The 17,687-nt window shown below is 46.9% G+C and overlaps 1 protein-coding gene across 3 annotated transcripts in view; it reads left to right on the top strand.

Annotated features, from left to right (window-relative positions):
- Positions 1-1,955: 1,955 nt before the first annotated feature.
- LOC126537753 (uncharacterized) overlaps positions 1,956-17,687 on the top strand; it is a 60,639-nt gene continuing 44,907 nt past the window's right edge. For all 3 annotated transcript variants that reach the window (XM_072287943.1, XM_050184841.3, XM_055074528.2), the window contains exons 1-4: positions 1,956-2,924; positions 3,759-4,143; positions 6,219-6,426; positions 15,470-15,673. In XM_072287943.1, coding sequence (XP_072144044.1) covers positions 2,709-2,924; positions 3,759-4,143; positions 6,219-6,426; positions 15,470-15,673 — 1,013 coding nt within the window. In that variant the 5' untranslated portion in view covers positions 1,956-2,708. The remainder of the gene's footprint in view (positions 2,925-3,758; positions 4,144-6,218; positions 6,427-15,469; positions 15,674-17,687) is intronic.

The raw sequence follows: 17,687 nt of genomic DNA, 5'->3' as shown, positions 1-17,687 counted from the left end.
GACACGGCCGCGCGGGCCCTGTCTTGAATACGCTCTGCGATGCGGAGCGTATTCCGTATTACTCCATTCCGTAGGTAGCAGTCAACACTCTGGAGGCTAGAGAGACTTCCTGCAGTGGCTTTGTTCGCACTTGGATGTAGTTCGATCTTTTCTGACCGCAATTGTAGGTAACTGTTCTTTATATAGGCTCTGCATTGAACGGAACAAGTTTTAATCCTCAGAAACAAACGCACCGTATTATGCGGCTGCTATATAATGCTTTTATATATAATTTTTAGTTTTGTAGTTCTTCTCGGGTTTTTCATTTGCAACCCGTCGCGAGGAACCTCCCGTGCATGCTCGCGTGAGCGAACGCTGTTAGCTCGCAGCAAAGCATGGACGGAACGCACGGAGTGATAACTTTTCTTGACCTAACTTGTTGCGTAGCTTCCACAGCGTTGACTGCTATGTATGAAACGGAGCATGGGCGCCCGTACGCTTGCGCACGTCAGCCGCGTTCACCAGGTGAAGCGTCGCTAACTTTTTTTACATCCGCAACTAACATAACATACACTGACTGCACACGTCATTGCATAATTACTTAGGAAGGCTTGAGACATGGCTAGATGAGTTATGCAAGTCGTTAAATGTTAGTAAACGTGCAGCACTAGTCTTTCCGTTAACTGCATAGGTGCGTATATCTCTACAACGCGGGCAGGAAATCATTAAGTTGACTTAGTCATGTACCGTGGTCTTAAATGCGATGAAAAGCTCGCATGCCGCGGTCACATTCAACATATTACAACAAAGGCAGAACGAGCCGTAGCTATATGCTCCGCCGGCTCAGTCACCGTCGCTCTGGACTACGCTGGGATACGTTACTGATTATATACATTCTTTTAATTATGATTTTTTAAGGAGACGTACCCAATATTTACCACTGAATCGTCTGAATTTTTCGTCGTATCGTGGTCGAGATTATGCAGCCCTCAGGTAATATTTGTGCAAGCACAGTTATAACAAATGAATGTGTCCATACGTAAAATTTGCCATTCGAACAAAACCTTTACAGACCACAAAATTGAGTTCGAAGACATATTTCCAAATCATGCTTAAACTATTGCCTAGCAGACAATTAATTAATATGTTACAACACTACCTACACCAGCCAACATAACAGCCAACACTGACAATATAAGAGCCACTGACACTTCTGCGTGCGGTGAGAAGGCAGGAGTGGGGACGTTTTTTGAATTTCTTCGACAGTCTTACTCTCTTCGCCTTCTAGATTTGGCACCCGTATTTCAGGCAGAGTTATTAGCAATTGCATTCTCATTACGAAAGCTTCCCCAAAATGGCTCATTAGCTGGTATTGTGACGGACTCGCCGTCTATATGCACAACACTTACTGTATCTTCAAATTCAAGAATTTTGCGAACGTTTTGTGCTATTGTTCCTCCGAACTTACGGCATCTATACTTGCTTTGGGTACGGGGACATCGTGGGTTGCACTTGAAAGAAATGGCCTATTCACTCGCTAGATAATCCCTCACTGCCTTGTCATATATGTTTTGCCGAAGTCAGCTGATGTAAACGCGGACAGTACAGACATTTCTACATACCTCAATATTCCGCGAAATCCATTCTGACATCGTCTTCCGAGTTCCACCTTTTTTGTTTCCCGTGGAATAATAATTGGTGCCCTTCAAGGCGATTGGAAGTTTCTTTTACAAAATTGAGATGTCGTATACCGCCTCTGAATTTTGACTTATACAGGTCTGGTTTCGCTGTGTACTCTCTATGCTCTTTTTGCAATTAACTTGAATCTATTGAGCATTATTTGTCTTGTGCCGCCGATTTTTCTAAAAAAAAAAGAAAACGCTTGGAAATTTCATTTCGACAACTCGCGCTGTCGCTATAACCTGGCGAACAATTCTTTCTTTTGGGGCGACTTCACTGGTATATAGCCACAGGGATGCATTTCTCGCACTTCGCAATTTTATTAGTGAGACAAAAAAGAGTACCTTGCTGAATTTCTAAAATTATCTACGATTTCTTCTATTTCACTTCATTTGTTAATTGTTTTATCTCAAAATTCTTTCCAGTACTTTCTCATTTCTAAATTATAATTCTTTAACACACGATCGGCGTCGAATATTTAGTTTTTGTTTTAGTTCTGAACATACTTGAAAACACTTGCTTCTTGGCGAATCCCCCGTACTGGGTATGCGCCACCATTTGGAAACAAGACAGGCGTTAAACACCCTGATGAACTGGGACATCAAATAACAAAATAATAAGCGCAGGCGGACAAAGAATTGATCCCTGCGGTATACCTCTCATCTGTGTACATGTACCCAAAGTCACCCCATACCTTAGACAAAAGAAGTGACTACTAGCAAGAAACTCTTTTATCCAGACCACATATACTCGGCAACAGCACAGCTGACTAATTTAGAAATTAAATACGTCTGTCTGACCGGCGGTTCTTCATCGTTAAATTATATTATGTACCGTAAATTGACATCACAATTTGTACGTGTTCCTTCGATCAATGCCCTGCTGTGGTTATATCTTCCCTTGTTTTTGTTACATCACCAAACTCTGGCACGAAAGTGACTTCGTGCGGAAGAAGAAGAGACATTTCTAGAAGAAGCAGAAGAAGAAGAAGAAAAGGCGACAGCTCTGATCGTCCCCAGAGTCCCTGGCCGGCCGAGACCAAGTCACAGATGCCGTCACGGTCAACTGAAGCGATTGGGCAGGCCACCGAGCGTGAAGGAGGAGTGGTTCACCAGGATGAATATCCGGACGGATGGAGGCCACCAAGTCCAGGCGGTCCCCGGAGAGTACGCCGCTCGGCAGGCAGCGTTGAATTGGCGTGTCGGAAGACAGTGTCAAGCCAATCGTTTCTGAGTGACGAGGTCGTGCAGCGACTGCGTTCCCTGGTGAGTCGCACGGCGCAGAAATCCGGGACCGAGTTCAGAAAGCTTTTCGTTTGTAAATGTTGTTTCGCACTGGCTGTCGGCCATCACTAATGAAATGTCCAACAACAGGATTAGCTGACGTCTGCTCTTAAGAACAGTTCTAAGCTAAGAATTTTTTTTTCAGAATACGAGCCCTAAATAACAGCTGCATATACCAGCTTCGTAACTAGGAGTTCATGTTTCACAGGATTTGCGGATACCACCATAGCTTGAGTGCGCGTCCATTTAGCACCGAACTCAACTAGCACCTCCTCGTCTGTGTTATACAGCCATACAATTGTACAGCCCCCTCTCAATCCCTTCAATGCTTCTGCGACAAAGAACAGTGCACGTTATTTTTTCTTAACTTGCCCTAAATCACTTAACATACCGCGCTGTGTCCTCAAATAGCGATATAAATGCTGCGCACGGCCTGCCGCTCGCCCTGAACGTCGGCCTTACACGAGGCCACCTATGGACGCTGGCGCAAACCAGTCTGATGACGCCATCTGGTTTCAGCTGCACGAACTGGTTGCAGTAAAGCGTCTGTACAGTCGGCAGCGCAATCTCAATGGCTTCATTTGCTTCATCGAAAGTATGTAGGACTTCAGAATACTAGTATTCAACTGAGCTGTAGCTGGTTCTTTCCTTCAGCCGTTCAGTTCATGTGTTCGGAGTCGCGTGGAATCGTAGTACTCACTTTAACTGCACGACCGCTTGCGGGTCGTTCGCGCTACGCGTGATTCTTTAGCAAATGTATTAACGCGAGCACAGCCAAATGAGTGCGAGCAAGATTGCTGCCTGTCAACAACGCAGGCGAGGGAAGGCGCGCGCGGTCGCAGCCCCAGGACGGAGCGGCTCCTGCGCCGTGCGGTCCGCCTCGAGACTTTCGTCCTGTGCGCTGCGCTCGGAACCGTTGCACTGGTGGCCTCGCTGGTGGTGTACTTCGTGTTCCGAGGCACCGCGGCATCCGGAGAGCTGGCACGCGCCGCCTGGTGCCACAGCGTGGCATGCGACTTGCTGGCGACATCTGTGCTGAGCCAACTGAACCGGAGCGTCGACCCCTGCCGCGACATCCAGGCGCACGTCTGCAGTCGCTTGAAGTGGGACAGCGACCTGACCACGGACACTGACACCGACATGATGCGCCAGTGGTACAAGCGCGGCGCCACCTTCCTCGAGACCAAAACAACACCCGAAGGTCAGTGGTCTGCAACTTCTCGAACGCAATTAAGTTACGCCGTTAAACAAATGCAGTCGCATTTGGACGTATGCGGCTGCAGCTCAGCGCATTTTTATCTCATCGTGACTATAAAACACGAATCGCATTACGCTGCTAAAGGGTAGCACGCGAAGTGTAGGCCCCTTAAATCCTGCATATACGCGTTGAAAAGGTAAGGTTTTGGCATGCTCATTTCTTTACTGTACACCGGCTTTGTACACGTCTTTCATTGTCGTTGTGTTGTGCGCTGGTCTGAAAGAACGCATGTAAACGCTTGCGCACCACAATAAGGGAGAAAGGGGGGGGGGGGGGGGGGAACGCGAGACCGTTGCTGAGGTGTGTTCTGCGCTCGCCGGCCACAGCTTGCGTATGGCGCAGTAGCGTAAGGAGGGGTTTACCGGAGCGCCATATGGTGCCTCGATGTGCGCCCATCAGCGCAGAGCACGCGCCTCGACGCACTCTACCACATTTAAATGCCATCGCGTATCATGGATAAGCTGGGGAACGCCCTACTCTACTGCTGAAACCATGTAAACGCGGTTTACGCCGCCTGTAATACGAGGAATTCATGTGGCAAAATGACACTATAGTTTGCGCACCGTGAAACGGCGCGTGCGAGAAAGCGCCAGTGACTTGAGGCAGCTAGAATCGAAGTCGCGACAAGCCGATGCTCAACGGCTGGTTCATAGGTGCACGATTGACGGTAAACGGAGAGTTCAAATTCAAACACGCAATGCGGTTGCCAGTCGAAGTCCCTGGCCGCGACACGCTGAAGTCGAAAGGGGAAACGGAGTTGCTAGAATGCGACGCAAAAACGCTGTGCCATAGCATGCATCCGAAGCAGACAGTTTCTCCGCTGCCACTATAGAGATCGAGCGGCGGATTGTGCAGGAGGAATTTAATCCCAAACACGTCCGGCGATTCACTTGAAGTCTTGCCATGCATAGTTCATGTTTACTTTAACGACATGTGAGCAAAGATTCCTGTTGAGGGATTTTTTCGTGTCTCTCTGTAGTCAATTTCGTTGACGGAGATAGGGTGACCGACGTTCTATAGGCACGAAAGACGAGGTTGCATCGTTATCTTGAAGCGGGGAAATATGCAGACAGGTTGTAGAGGCCGCACTTATACTTCCGCATTATGGTGTGAAGAAGCCTTCCAGTTACAGCTGCTATTGGTTGTATAATGAAAAAAGTCGCGTTGTCTCCCGGACGTCTTAGCATCGACTGCGATAGAAAATTAGGAAAGAGCTATATGAAGTAAGGATAGTAGTTTTACCGGTCGTATAATCTTTTGAACATTCGCTTACCAACTAAGTTAAGAAGCATGGTGAGGCGCGCGCACAAGCAACATGGACACATCTTACTCGATGACAGCGCACACTGGCTGTCGAAACGCTGGAGCGAGGAAGCGCGGCAGCGGCAGCGAGCGAATTAACATGTCCTGGATTTTTCTTCAAGGCGAACCATGCGGCGAGAACACAGCGCATACGAAACTATCAGCACTCAGCGCACTCTGTCCCCATCGCAGATAACTTTCAATATGGGGCTGTTGATCATTGTGCTTGGTTCCCGGTAGGGTTTAGTCGACGCGCGCTCCTTCAGCTGCGTGCAGTTACCGACTCATAGATACATTTTCTGATTTCGCGCGCTTTCTTTAGAGCCCTGAAACAAGAGCATCAGCACTTATGTTCAGAAGAAATATAATTCAGTTAGGTGTTTCTCAATACACTATACAGCTTCTGCATTGACGGTATCGAGCTGCGTTTAAGCAATGCTTAAACGCTGGATAATTACCTATTGTGAATCAATGAATTAAGCGCATAGTAAATATTACCCTGCGTTGCTGAAGAGGGCAGTCGACAATAGTGGTTTGGTTTCATTCGTGTATCGCATGCACACCTTTTTCTTTCTTTCTTTTGATACGGTCGGCAGAACCTAGCTAAAACACCTCTATGCCGTCCTATGCACGCGTGAAACGAAGTGTGATCGGCAAAGTGATTCGGAGCCAGCCCATGTGAGCTTGAGGGGGCTAACCGTCTCCTCACCTCGCAGCGGCGTTTTCCCTTTACCGTGCCTGCATGAACCCGGACAAAAACGACGTCGCCCATCTGGCGGCGTTCATGCGGGAACGAGGCCTCCTGTGGCCCGAGTACGGCTCTTCTGGTCGCCATGCGCTCTACGTGGTCCTCGACCTGCTAATCAACTGGGGCGTACCCTTCTGGTTCGAAATGAGCCTACGCCGGCTGCCCAACGAGTCGAGGTAAGCAGTGGGACGCCCGTCTCGAAGCGCAACTGTATTGCTATTTCTACTTTGGCGGTACCCTATATCTATGGAAGTTAGCGGACGTTGTATGAGGTAGGCATAGCGAGCCAAATATGGGAGATGAAGTTGGAGAATACATCGAGGAGCTTTATAAATAGCTATGGGACCCAAAGTCGGGTCAACCCATCGGGTGAGCCTGCGAAAGAGCACAAAAGCAGTATATGAGATAGCTCACATCCAATGTGCGTTTCACGCATGCGCAGCACCCCTAGCGCTAGTTCTTGGTAAGGTACTTATTGAACTCCCTGATGGGGAGGCTATCGGCCAGGCGTACGTACGAAAGCTCAAAAAGTTTACAAAGATTTAGTCGCCCTCCCGGCCCTGCAAAAGCGGATGTCCAGCGAAGCTGTTGAGAACCACTCTTTTAACTGCTGAGGGGGGGGGGGGGGGGGGGGGGCGTATGTATGCTTGCGATGAGCCTCTTGGGAACGAGGTTCATCAATTTTGGTAGCACGCCGCCGTTGGTCGTATGGCCGTTTCTTTTCCCTTTGCCGCTCCTCGTATTCACGCTATATACTCCTCGGAAGTCCTAACTATGCGTTGCCTACCCATAGCGGTGCTGCAACAACAATGAAATCAGTTGCAAGGCTGGTTCCTTTATACATGAAAAGCTTCTGACGTCATTGCCCGCTTCGCACGCTGCCGTCGCCATGGCAGCTTGCACAACAGTAATCTGGGGCACCTTAATACCACGCTTCTCCGTACAGGGTGGTGACATGTCCGCTTGCGCCGCGATGTTGTCTGGAGACGTAAGGTACGCTGTGACGGACAGGGGGAATTTAGGTTTTTCGCTCACTGACAGAGCAAAAATTTGTCATTTTCGCAGTTTAAACACCTATGTGCATTGCAACATTTACATCTCACCTTAAGAACAAAGTCGGAACGCTTACAGTAAGGCAATACTAGAATGAGTTTCGAGCCCAAAAGATAACAAGTCATTTTTTTTCCGCGCTTTCGCATACGCTCGCAAATTTGTTTCAAAAACAACGTTGACGCATATGGTGTGTACTTAAAGGTTGTTCTTCAAAAAGGCTGACGCAACTTTGGCTAAACATATAGCAGAGTAATGCCATGAAAATGTATAGGACAAAACATGGGCAATAAATGCGGCATTGTTGCCAATCACTGAAGGCACTGTAGTTATCGAGATACAAATCGCGCGTGGGAAAGGTGAGATTTAATGATCGAGAGCACGTTGCTGAAAACAGTCTTACACTAGCAAAGTGTCAAAAACCAAGCTCGAGGTTACGGCTTCCATCCGCCCAAATACATTGAGTGCAAAATGCAAAAATGGTCATGCACGTTTCAGGAAAGCAAGTACTACGACAAGCTTTCCTTCAGACAGAGCAGAGAGTTACGTGATAGAAATCAGATGTCTTTGTTTCATTTGAACGCACAAAGTTCAAGAAGCAAACACGAATCTGTCTGCATGCTTCTACATGAAATACAGCATGAATTTAATATTTTAGCGTTCTCTGAGACTTGGTTCCGCGACGAATACGACGCTGTACACTTCTCAGGCTATAAGTGTTCTTCACTGTCCCGAAAACATAAGAAACGGGGTGGTGTCGCTATTTATGTAAAACACGATCTATGCTTTGATGTAATTTCTGAGTTTTCTGTGATACACGAGCACTATGAATCTCTCATGATCAAGTGGGCGAATACTATATTTGTGGTTATTTACAGGCCTCCATCCGGTGTTGTATCCATGTTATTAGATTTCACTGAATGTATGTTGGATTTTTGTACACAGCTTGGCACTCCCCTCATTGTAACGGGTGATATTAATATTAACCTGCTTTCAATGGACCGATCCAAACAAGCGTTTCTGGATGTTTTTTTTATCGTTTGGCTACGAAAATGTTATTAATGTTCCAACCAGGGTGACGAACAATTCCGAAAGCCTACTTGACTTGTGTTTACAACGTGATTAATTGGATTAGTGTCGGGTGTCCTCATCTCTGATGTAAGCGATCACATGCCTATTTTCCTGTTTTTTACACGTGAGACGAAAGTGTACCGACAGCTCACAAATGACACACGCTCACAGTACCGATTGATAACCAAGAACACGATTGCTGATTTTGAAGCGTCAGTCAGCAATGTGGAATGGTCCGAAATATACGCATTGACGGATCCTGTCAAGGCATTCACTCGCTTTCTCGGCGTAATCAAAGACCTTTATTACAAAGCTTTCCCTTTCAGAGAAGCTACAAGAAGCAAGAAATGCACGAAACCGTGGGTTGACACCGCCCTTCTAAAACGCATAAAGGAACGTGATAGACTATTCGCTACTTTTATAAAGACAAGCAACCAGAGTACTTAATGAACTACAAAAAAATGAGAAATAAATTGGGCCGTGATATAAAGCTGGCAAGAGAGAGGTACTATGAGAATAAGTTCACTCGTATTCTTAATGATCTAAAAAAAGTTTGGAAAACATTGAATGATCTGCTTCCGAACAGTGACCGTAATCCTGCTTTTGAAGTTATGGATAAAGGCGTATCTTTCACAGGGACTGCGCTGGCCGATAAGTTTAATCAGCATTTCTTACAATGTGGCGCGTCTGATGCGTTTGATGCTGATAGCCCAAGTTACAGGTCTTATATTCCATGTAGTATGAGCAGATCGCTATTTCTTGCACCAACAGATGAGGCTGAAATAAGTAGCTTATTTCTAAAGAATTCCACAGCATGTGGTGTGGATGACATAAAGGCAGAACCTATAAAAGCTGTGGCGCTGCATATTTGTAAAGTGATGTCACACATATGCAATTTAATTTTGTGCACTGGCGCATTCCCCGATGAATTAAAGATTGCACGGGTATCGGTAGTTTTTAAAGGGGGAGACAGGAATGACGTGAACCACTACAGACCGATTTCAGTTCTCCCAATCTTTTCCAAAATAGTAGAGCAGGTCATTAACGAACCAATTTTAAATTTCTGTACTCAGAATAATATTATAACAGAAAAGCAATACGCTTTCCAAAAACACCAATGTACTGAAATGGCGCTGCTAAAGATCAAAGAAAAAATAATAAGTAACTTTGAGGACAAGCTGTACACAATAGAAATATTTCTTGACTTTAAAAAGGCATTCGATTCCATTAAACACGATATCTTGTTACAAAAGTTAAGTGAGTACGGCATTAGGGGAACTGCTCTTAACCTAATTAAAAATTATTTAACCAACCGACTACAGTACACATACATTTGTCATTCCAAATCGGCAATGGGTGAAATCAAATACGGTGTCCCGCAGGGGTCCATCCTAGGGCCACTTCCTTTTTATTATACATTAATGACATCACAAACGTGCCTCTAACACCTGACATAATCATGTATGCTGATGACACTAATATCTTCTTTTCTGGTGGAAACTTGCTTACTCTCGAGGAAGAAGCAAATAATTGGCTCAGTAATCTTTCAAACTGGCTTAGAGCAAATAAATTAATTAAACACTAAAAAGATAAAATACATAATTTTTCGGCCTCGTAACAAAGGTATTGATGATAGCTTAGTATTACAATTCCGTGATGAAGTCATTATACGTTCTACGTGCCAGAGGTTCCTTGGTGTTACGTTTCAAGAAAACTTAAACTGGTCCAGTCATGTCGGCAACATTAAAACCAGCATTGCAAGATCCATCGGTATTATTAATAAATTAAAACGTCTATTACCTTCTAGATTAAAAAAAAACAATTATACTATAGCCTAGTGCATTCGCGCCTCCAATATTGTTTATCTGTGTGGTGTACCACGACGAAAACCAACATCCATAGTTTACTAATCTTACAGAAACGCATGATTCGGGTAATTGAGAATGCGCCCTATAGAAGCCACTCCGCTCGGCTTTTCAAGAATTGTATTTTAACATTAGAAAACCTTATTAACAAAAAAACAGCCATTGCAATATTTAAAGAGGTAAGACTCAATGAAAGCGCCTTTTTTAAACATACCTCCCGAATGAACATAAATACAACACAAGGCAATTAACTTACAACAAGGGCAAGGTCCGTGCCAATTACGGCATGCAAAAGCAGGCATTCGTAGTTGCAGATTTTTTGAATCATCACCCTGGTTTACTCACTATAATAAATGAATCACCGTCCTTAAACACTTTCAAAAAAAAAAGTGAACATGTATTTGCTGTCGCTTCAGGTATGACTGTTCATTCTTTTGTACACAAATCAAATTCAGTATTTCTGTTACGTATTTCATGTACTTCTCATTTTTTTGTGTATGTATCCACTTTGTGTACTATGCTTGCCCTGTGTGCTTGAGTGTTTTGTGCACTGGGAATGGGTCGGGGAAGGGGACTGACACTTAGTCAGGCATTCGTGCCTTTTTGTCAGCCTCTTTGACAGAGATTCTTTGTATTTTATTTCTGTCAAAATAAACATTCATTCATTCATTCAAAGGTGCACGATAAAGAAACCCAGCTAATCAAAACTATTTCGAAGTCCCGAACTACCCTCACAAATCAGATCGTGGTTTTGGCACGTGAAACTACATAATTTATAATTTTTCTAAGTGAATATTAAAAGCAAGGCACGCGATCTTAGTCGTACACCTTCAAACACCGATAAATGAGCGTCATTTTAGACATCTAGCCTGCATTATAAGTCTCATGCGTTCGGCTTGTGAATATTTCCTGCCCGTTGTATAGTGTAATATTTTCTGCCTGTGTAAGGGTAATGCATCAATTTTTTGACGGCAAACGCATTAGTCCTACGTTCTGTCATGCAACAACCCATAGATGAGCAGTGAAATTTGAGAAAGGGCAGCACATTGGGACACGTATCGCCAAACGAAAGCAAATGCTTATTGAGAAAATATGTAGCTGTCACTGGAGTAAAACCAGAGGAAGGCAGCTTCGAAATAACAGAGATGTGGTTCAAGGCAGCTATGCAGCACGCTCACCTCCCTGAAGCCGCAGGGTGCCATGCACATAAAGTTGAGAACACTTTTCATCTTGCATCACGAGCCCGAAAAGTAAGCTTAGCGAACACGTCCGCAGCACCGTGGAAATTACAAACACCAAGCAACACTACAGCGCCGCATTGACTAGTACACGCACGTGTACGGCGTAAGGATTGGGGGCTCAATCCCATCGCTCGTAATCAGTTGTCAAGATTGGAGTCGGGCATGAATTAGAAGTTAGATGGCCCATGCCGTCGTCCAACTTATCCACGCTGAGGACGTTGTTGAAGGGAAGGACTGCTTCTCATCGAGAACGAGGAATAGGGGTTCATTTACAGTATCTACATAAGGACGTTGCATTTCATCAGTCTAGCATGGCTGCGAGAGAAAGTACACTGAGCAGCCGCACAACAGCGGTTTATAAACACTCGGTCCTCCCTCGATCTAAAGGTAAGGGAAACGTTCGACCAGGAGACGAGGCGCCTTTTTGCGAGAGGGATTACACGCACACAAACCCGCACAGGTTCACGGTCCCCCCCGAGGGCAGACGGCCTTCGCAGAACTCGGAGCTGACCTCCGCAGCGCGGCCGCCGTGGTGTCCAATGTCTTGCGTCTTGAACGGTGCGTGGGAAGGCGCCGCCGTAGACGTTCCCGCGGCAACTCCCCCGCTCATAGCAGATCAGGGGGGCGGTGACGGGTTCAGGCACAAAGCCTGTTTCGTCGAACTCGGCTCCAGCGACGGAGAGTCGAGGACGCGCGTATTGTTCTCCACACACAGTCGACTTAGTGACGCCGTGGCTAGAGGTTTGCGGTGGCGTTCCAAGAAAAAAAAAGTTGCCGCCGCTGTCGCAACTGGCTGGCAGAACTTGCACTTCAGCGGGCCGTTCTTAACAACGGCCGCTTCGACAACTCATACACAATATGGCGGTGGTGGGGCGCGGGCCTGGTCAAAGGGTGTCACTACCCTGTGCGGCAGGAGACGGCGCTGACATCGAGGCAGCCAACAGCAATGTTTACCTGGAAATTTATGCAGGGAGCGCTGCGTGCTTCGCATTGCTAACATGACCGCCTTATCATCAATTATGTGATTTGGATGTTTGTTTTGTGTTTGTTCTTTATTGAAATGAATGCTGTGCCGTATGTTGTGTGCATGGTACCAAACATGTATGCACTTTCCGCTTCATTCGCTGAAGGCTTTTCTTTTTCTTTTCCCGAGGACAATGCCGCGAAAAATCCCGGCTAACTAGAGGCTAAAAGCTTCGCTGTAATAAACCAAGTGGAGTTTGGGCTTTGCCCATGCATTCGGCACTTCCTTTGACTCTTCACTTGGTTATGCTCCGCTTGTGTACTCTATTTATAAAGCTCCCTAATTCTACAGCCGGTCTTAGTATGTACCTTAATTCAAGACGATGCACGCACACTTAGATCACACAAGCGAACATAAAGAATATTTAGATGTCGGCACTGTGAAAATTAACGTTCGTGAGGTATTTTCCAGGTAGCTCCCTCACCGTTGGGGGTTCTGCAAAGCGTTTTGAAAGAGATCATCGTTTTTGTGTGCGTTGTTGCGAAGTCGGGGGCCCCGGCAGCCGCAAAAGTTCCATGGTTGGCGCAGCGCCACGTGCCACATGCCAGGAGAGAGTGCGGTCCAGAGCGGTGTGCAAGTGACGAGAAAAAAGTTACAGTGACGTTTCCCTTCGTGAACGCGGCTGACGCGCAAGCATATGGATGCTATGGCGCACACGACGCTATAGGCCCTCGGTTCGCCTAGACACCTACACGGTCCACATCGCGGAGCGTATTCAAGACAGGTCTGGTGTTGCCGCTCCATACGCAGCAGCAGCTGGAGTAGAACGCCCCGTTCAAACATTCGCTTACTATCTAAATTACCTAGCATGGTGTCAGAGCCCGCAGGCAAACATGAACACTTCACACTCGGTGACTGCGGAGACTCGCTGTCAAAACGCTGCCGTGAGGAATCGCGGCAGCAGCAGCGAGCGAAGTGACCTTCGTGCTATCTATCGCGTCAATGCAAACTGAGCGGTGAGAACACAACAGCGCACGTAAAGCTACAGCCGTCGGCCCACCTAGACTGTGCCCCCAAAGCAGATCGCTTTCAAGATAAAGCCTGAGCGACCATGGCCGAGCGTGCACGCTCGGCCGAAGTACAACGCCCATCCTCCCTCTCCTCCCCCGGTGCCATGCGCGTGACGGAATATAGTAGGCTTCCTTCCCTTGAGCACGCGAGATTTAGCCGCCGTCAACGGCTCACCGTCGCACGCTTTCATTCGCACGCACAACGTACGGCAAGCGAGGAGGATGTTATCACGAGACTAACCCAGAAGGTATGCATCGCAAAGGAAATCAGTAGCAACTGCCAGACAAGGTCTACTTAGCACAGCTCCGTCCACTTTCCCCCTTCGCGACGCTTCGCCTCGTTTCTCCATCCCCACTTCGCCCAACGTTAGCCACACATTCCTCTAGGTGGCGTTACTTTGCCAAGTGCTCTGCGCGCTCCTTCGTACTTTCCTCGGCGCGGGATTCTTTTCAGCTCGAGACGCCTTCCTCGTTCGCTTGCTAGACGGCTTCAGACAGACACCGCAGATTTCGCGAGCTGGCCAGTTACGCTTGCGCGTTAAAAAGGTTTATGCGCAAATTTACATGATGGTTTGCAAGAAGGGCTTCATGGTTATCGGAGCGCACCACATGCTAAATTGTATCTTCGAGCGTTCTCACAACACTAAAGATGCGCTTCTTAAGCACTTCGTTTCCCCATCTTCGCAATTTGGTTCGCTGAGTATGCGCCACTGAGTATGCGGCAAGCGAGGGAACAGTTCTCAGCGTTCGTAGGCACTTGTGTGCCACGCTTCTCATCTCGTATGCCACGCGCGGAGTTCTCAAGAGCGCCACCATATGGCGCAGCGACTCCAGAAGGAAGCGCGAGAGAACAGCCTAGTTGCCGCATGACGCGTTTCCAGGTGTTCGCGCGCACTGGCACGCCAAACATTTCAGAGGTCACGCGCAGGCTTCATAGCCGCACCACTAGATGGCGCCGAGTGTTCTTGGGGAAGCGCGAAAGACGTGTCCCGATGCAGTACACGCCTCGTAAATAACTCGCTTCGACGGTGGCGATACATTGTGTCGCTATGTTGATTCAGTGCTAAGGGCGCATTAGCTTCGACAGTCATCGTGATATGGGTTCTTCCGATTTTCTTAAAATATAGCAGGAATACGTTGCCGATCCATTAAGGAGGCTGCTTTGAACACATGAGCCAGATATTATTGCACTGCATGTAGGAAGGAATTTACTGTGCGTTGTCAAAACAAGGGAAAAATCGCTTGCTCTCTCTTCCTCAATGTTCTCGTGCAGTGTCATCGCAAGCAGTCGGGCCAACAAAAGCTATTGGCTGATTTTGTGATCACCGAGAATATTCTTAGTAATACAATTATTGCTCATTTGCGTTATATAATGAACATATATGTTTGTTATCTCAAAAAAAGTCTGAAAGACCATTTCATCTTTGCACTGCCGGTCTACACACGACAGTTGCGCGTTGCTGCGTCTACTGCGCACGGCGTCCGAGATGAAAAGCTTGCCGCCACTAATCTTCTCGCCGCCGAGACGTTCATCCTTTGGGCGGAGCCAGCGTGGCATTGAGTGGCACTTCTCACTTGCGCCCCCTTGCGGTCTGCCCTGTGGAGCTTTCAGCGCGCTAACAGAAATGTGACGAGGAAGCTGGACATCGCTCCAATAACTACGTCTAATTTCGCTTGTGCTCGAAGAATTCGAAAAAAAATTGCAGCGGAAGATTCGTAAGGCAGCGTAATTAATGGTAATTTCAATTTACGATTATTTGAATACGTGTTTCAGGGCCCCTTTAATATAGTACGCTGCCAGGCGACACGGCGGCACACGTGGCCCAGGAAAGGTATCGTCATACGGCGACATTTTAGCATGCTAAAGCGTTCTCTACATGGCTGCTGCACTAACGTGCGCCGGTTTACGCATTCGCGCATTTCCCTACGCTCACCTGGCGTGTTCCCCGTCGTTGCAGGTACAGCCTGTACATCAACTACGTCAGGACGATGGACACGTGCCAGCGGCGAAAGCAAGTGTCGGCCGACGCGGGATTCTTGAAGAGCTACGCCAGCAACCTGTACAGCGTGTTCGGGGCCTCCGAGGCTGCGCGTTCCCGCATCCCGACGCTGTTGCGACAGGAGGCCGTCATGCACAACATCGTCGCGTCGCCCGAAGCGCGGTCTGTGCTCTCGTGAAGGCTAAGTTATCCAACGCCAATGAGCTCGATCCTTTCTCAAGTTACCTTCGAAAGCGCGAGCGCTATCGTAGAAAACCGTAACACCCATGTCCCATAACACCACATGAACTTAGGGGCGTCCTGTACAAAAGCTCACATGCTCCCGATTGTCATATGGGGCACGTCCCGTATGATACCGATATGAACGTTATGGGGATCCCACGTCAAAACACGTGCGTTCCCGCCTATCATACGGGGAGCGTGCACAATACTATATATGGTAACATGCGGACTGTTATATGGGATCCACATAGGTTCATTTTGTTACGTTGCTTTGTGACTTCTGCAAAGTAACAATATGATTATGTTGAACTTGCCCCATTGTTATATGGAAACATACGGGTTATGGTACAAGAGTCCCTTAGGTTCCTGCAGAGATCATAAGGGATGTGTGACATATAGGAATAAAGAGGTTTTTATAAGGGCTTTTAGGGCTGTATATAAAGGCTGTTCTTTTGTGAGAACATACAGGCTTTTATTATTTTGCAATAATGCCGTACGTTCGTATAAGATTATTGGATGTGAGATTTGTGTATTTATTCGATAGGGAAGGTACTATAAGAAACTGTATACATGCGGCAATATGAATATATGTGACGCCTAGAAGACATGTAATATAGAAAGAAGGCATCAAGGAGGTTTGATGAAATTAGAATTTCCCAAATTGCACTTGCTCACCATGTTCCGTAAGGCACCCCATTTTAGCGCATAGGTCAACGGCAACATTTCCTTTTCTGGCCGTTTGTTATATGCAAAGCGACTATATGACTTTGTACTTGTGCACGAAGCGCTTTAGAAAAAGTTGACAGCGACTTTAGCGCACGCTAAAGGGGATGAAGCCGAAAGCCTGCCCACTCACAAGACATTAATTACATCACATGACATTTTCATTATAATGCGTTGTTCCTTTTTATTATTTGTTTCCTCCCACCAAAGACCGTGGGTTCGAGTGCCTTAACTCTACCTTAATTAACTGTGTCTAAATTAACTTCGCCATATTGAACACCTTGTCGTGGGTTCGACTCCCACCAAATCTAGTCATGGGTTCGACTCTCGACCTCACAATGTCAACTGGAATCCAACTTGGAGACACGGCTGGTTCGCCCATATCTCCAAGGGTGTTCGACTCCCGCCAAAGGTCGTGGGTCTTATTTATTATTATTATTATCCTCAGCCTGGCTACGCCCACTGCAAGGAAAATACCTCTACCATACTTCAACTACCGCGGTCATGTGCTAATTGTGGCCCATGTTGTTCATGCAAACTTCTTAATCTCATCCGCCCACCTAACCTTCTGCTGCCCCCTGCTATGCTTCCCTTCTCTTGGAATGCAGTCCGTAACCCTTAATGACCATCGGTTATCTTCCCTCCTCATTACATGTCCTGCCCATGCCCATTTCTTTTGCTTGATTTCAACTAAGATGTCATTAGCTCGCGTTTGTTCCCTCACCCAACCTGCTCTATTCTTATCCCCTTAACGTTACACTCCTCATTCTTCTTTTCATAGCTCTTGCGTCGTCTTCAAGAACCCTTTTCGTAAGCCTCCACGTTTCTGTCCCGTAGGTGAGTACTGGTAAGACACAGCTGTTATACACTTTTCTCTTGAGAGACGAAGGCTACCTGCTGAGAATGCCGGCTAAACGCACTCCAGCCCATCATTATTCGTCTGATTATTTCAGTCTCATGATCCGGATCCGCGGTCACAACCTGCCCTAAGAAGATGTATTCCCTTACCACTTCCAGTGCCTGGCTACCTATCGTAAACTGCTGTTCTCTCCGAGACGGTTAAACATTAGTTTTCTGCAGATTAATTTTCAGATCCACCCTTCTGCTTTGCCTCTCCAGGTCAGTGAGCATGCATTGCAATTGGTCCCCTGAGTTACTAAGCAAGGCAATATCATCAGCGAATCGCAAGTTACTGAGGTATTCTCCATAAACTCTTATCCACAAGTCTTCC

This window comes from Dermacentor andersoni, chromosome 4, assembly GCF_023375885.2.
Source record: "Dermacentor andersoni chromosome 4, qqDerAnde1_hic_scaffold, whole genome shotgun sequence".
In the NCBI taxonomy this organism is placed as follows: Eukaryota; Metazoa; Arthropoda; class Arachnida; order Ixodida; family Ixodidae; genus Dermacentor; species Dermacentor andersoni.
Note: the sequence above shows the minus strand (reverse complement) of the source record. Positions and strands in the feature narration are given on the sequence as shown.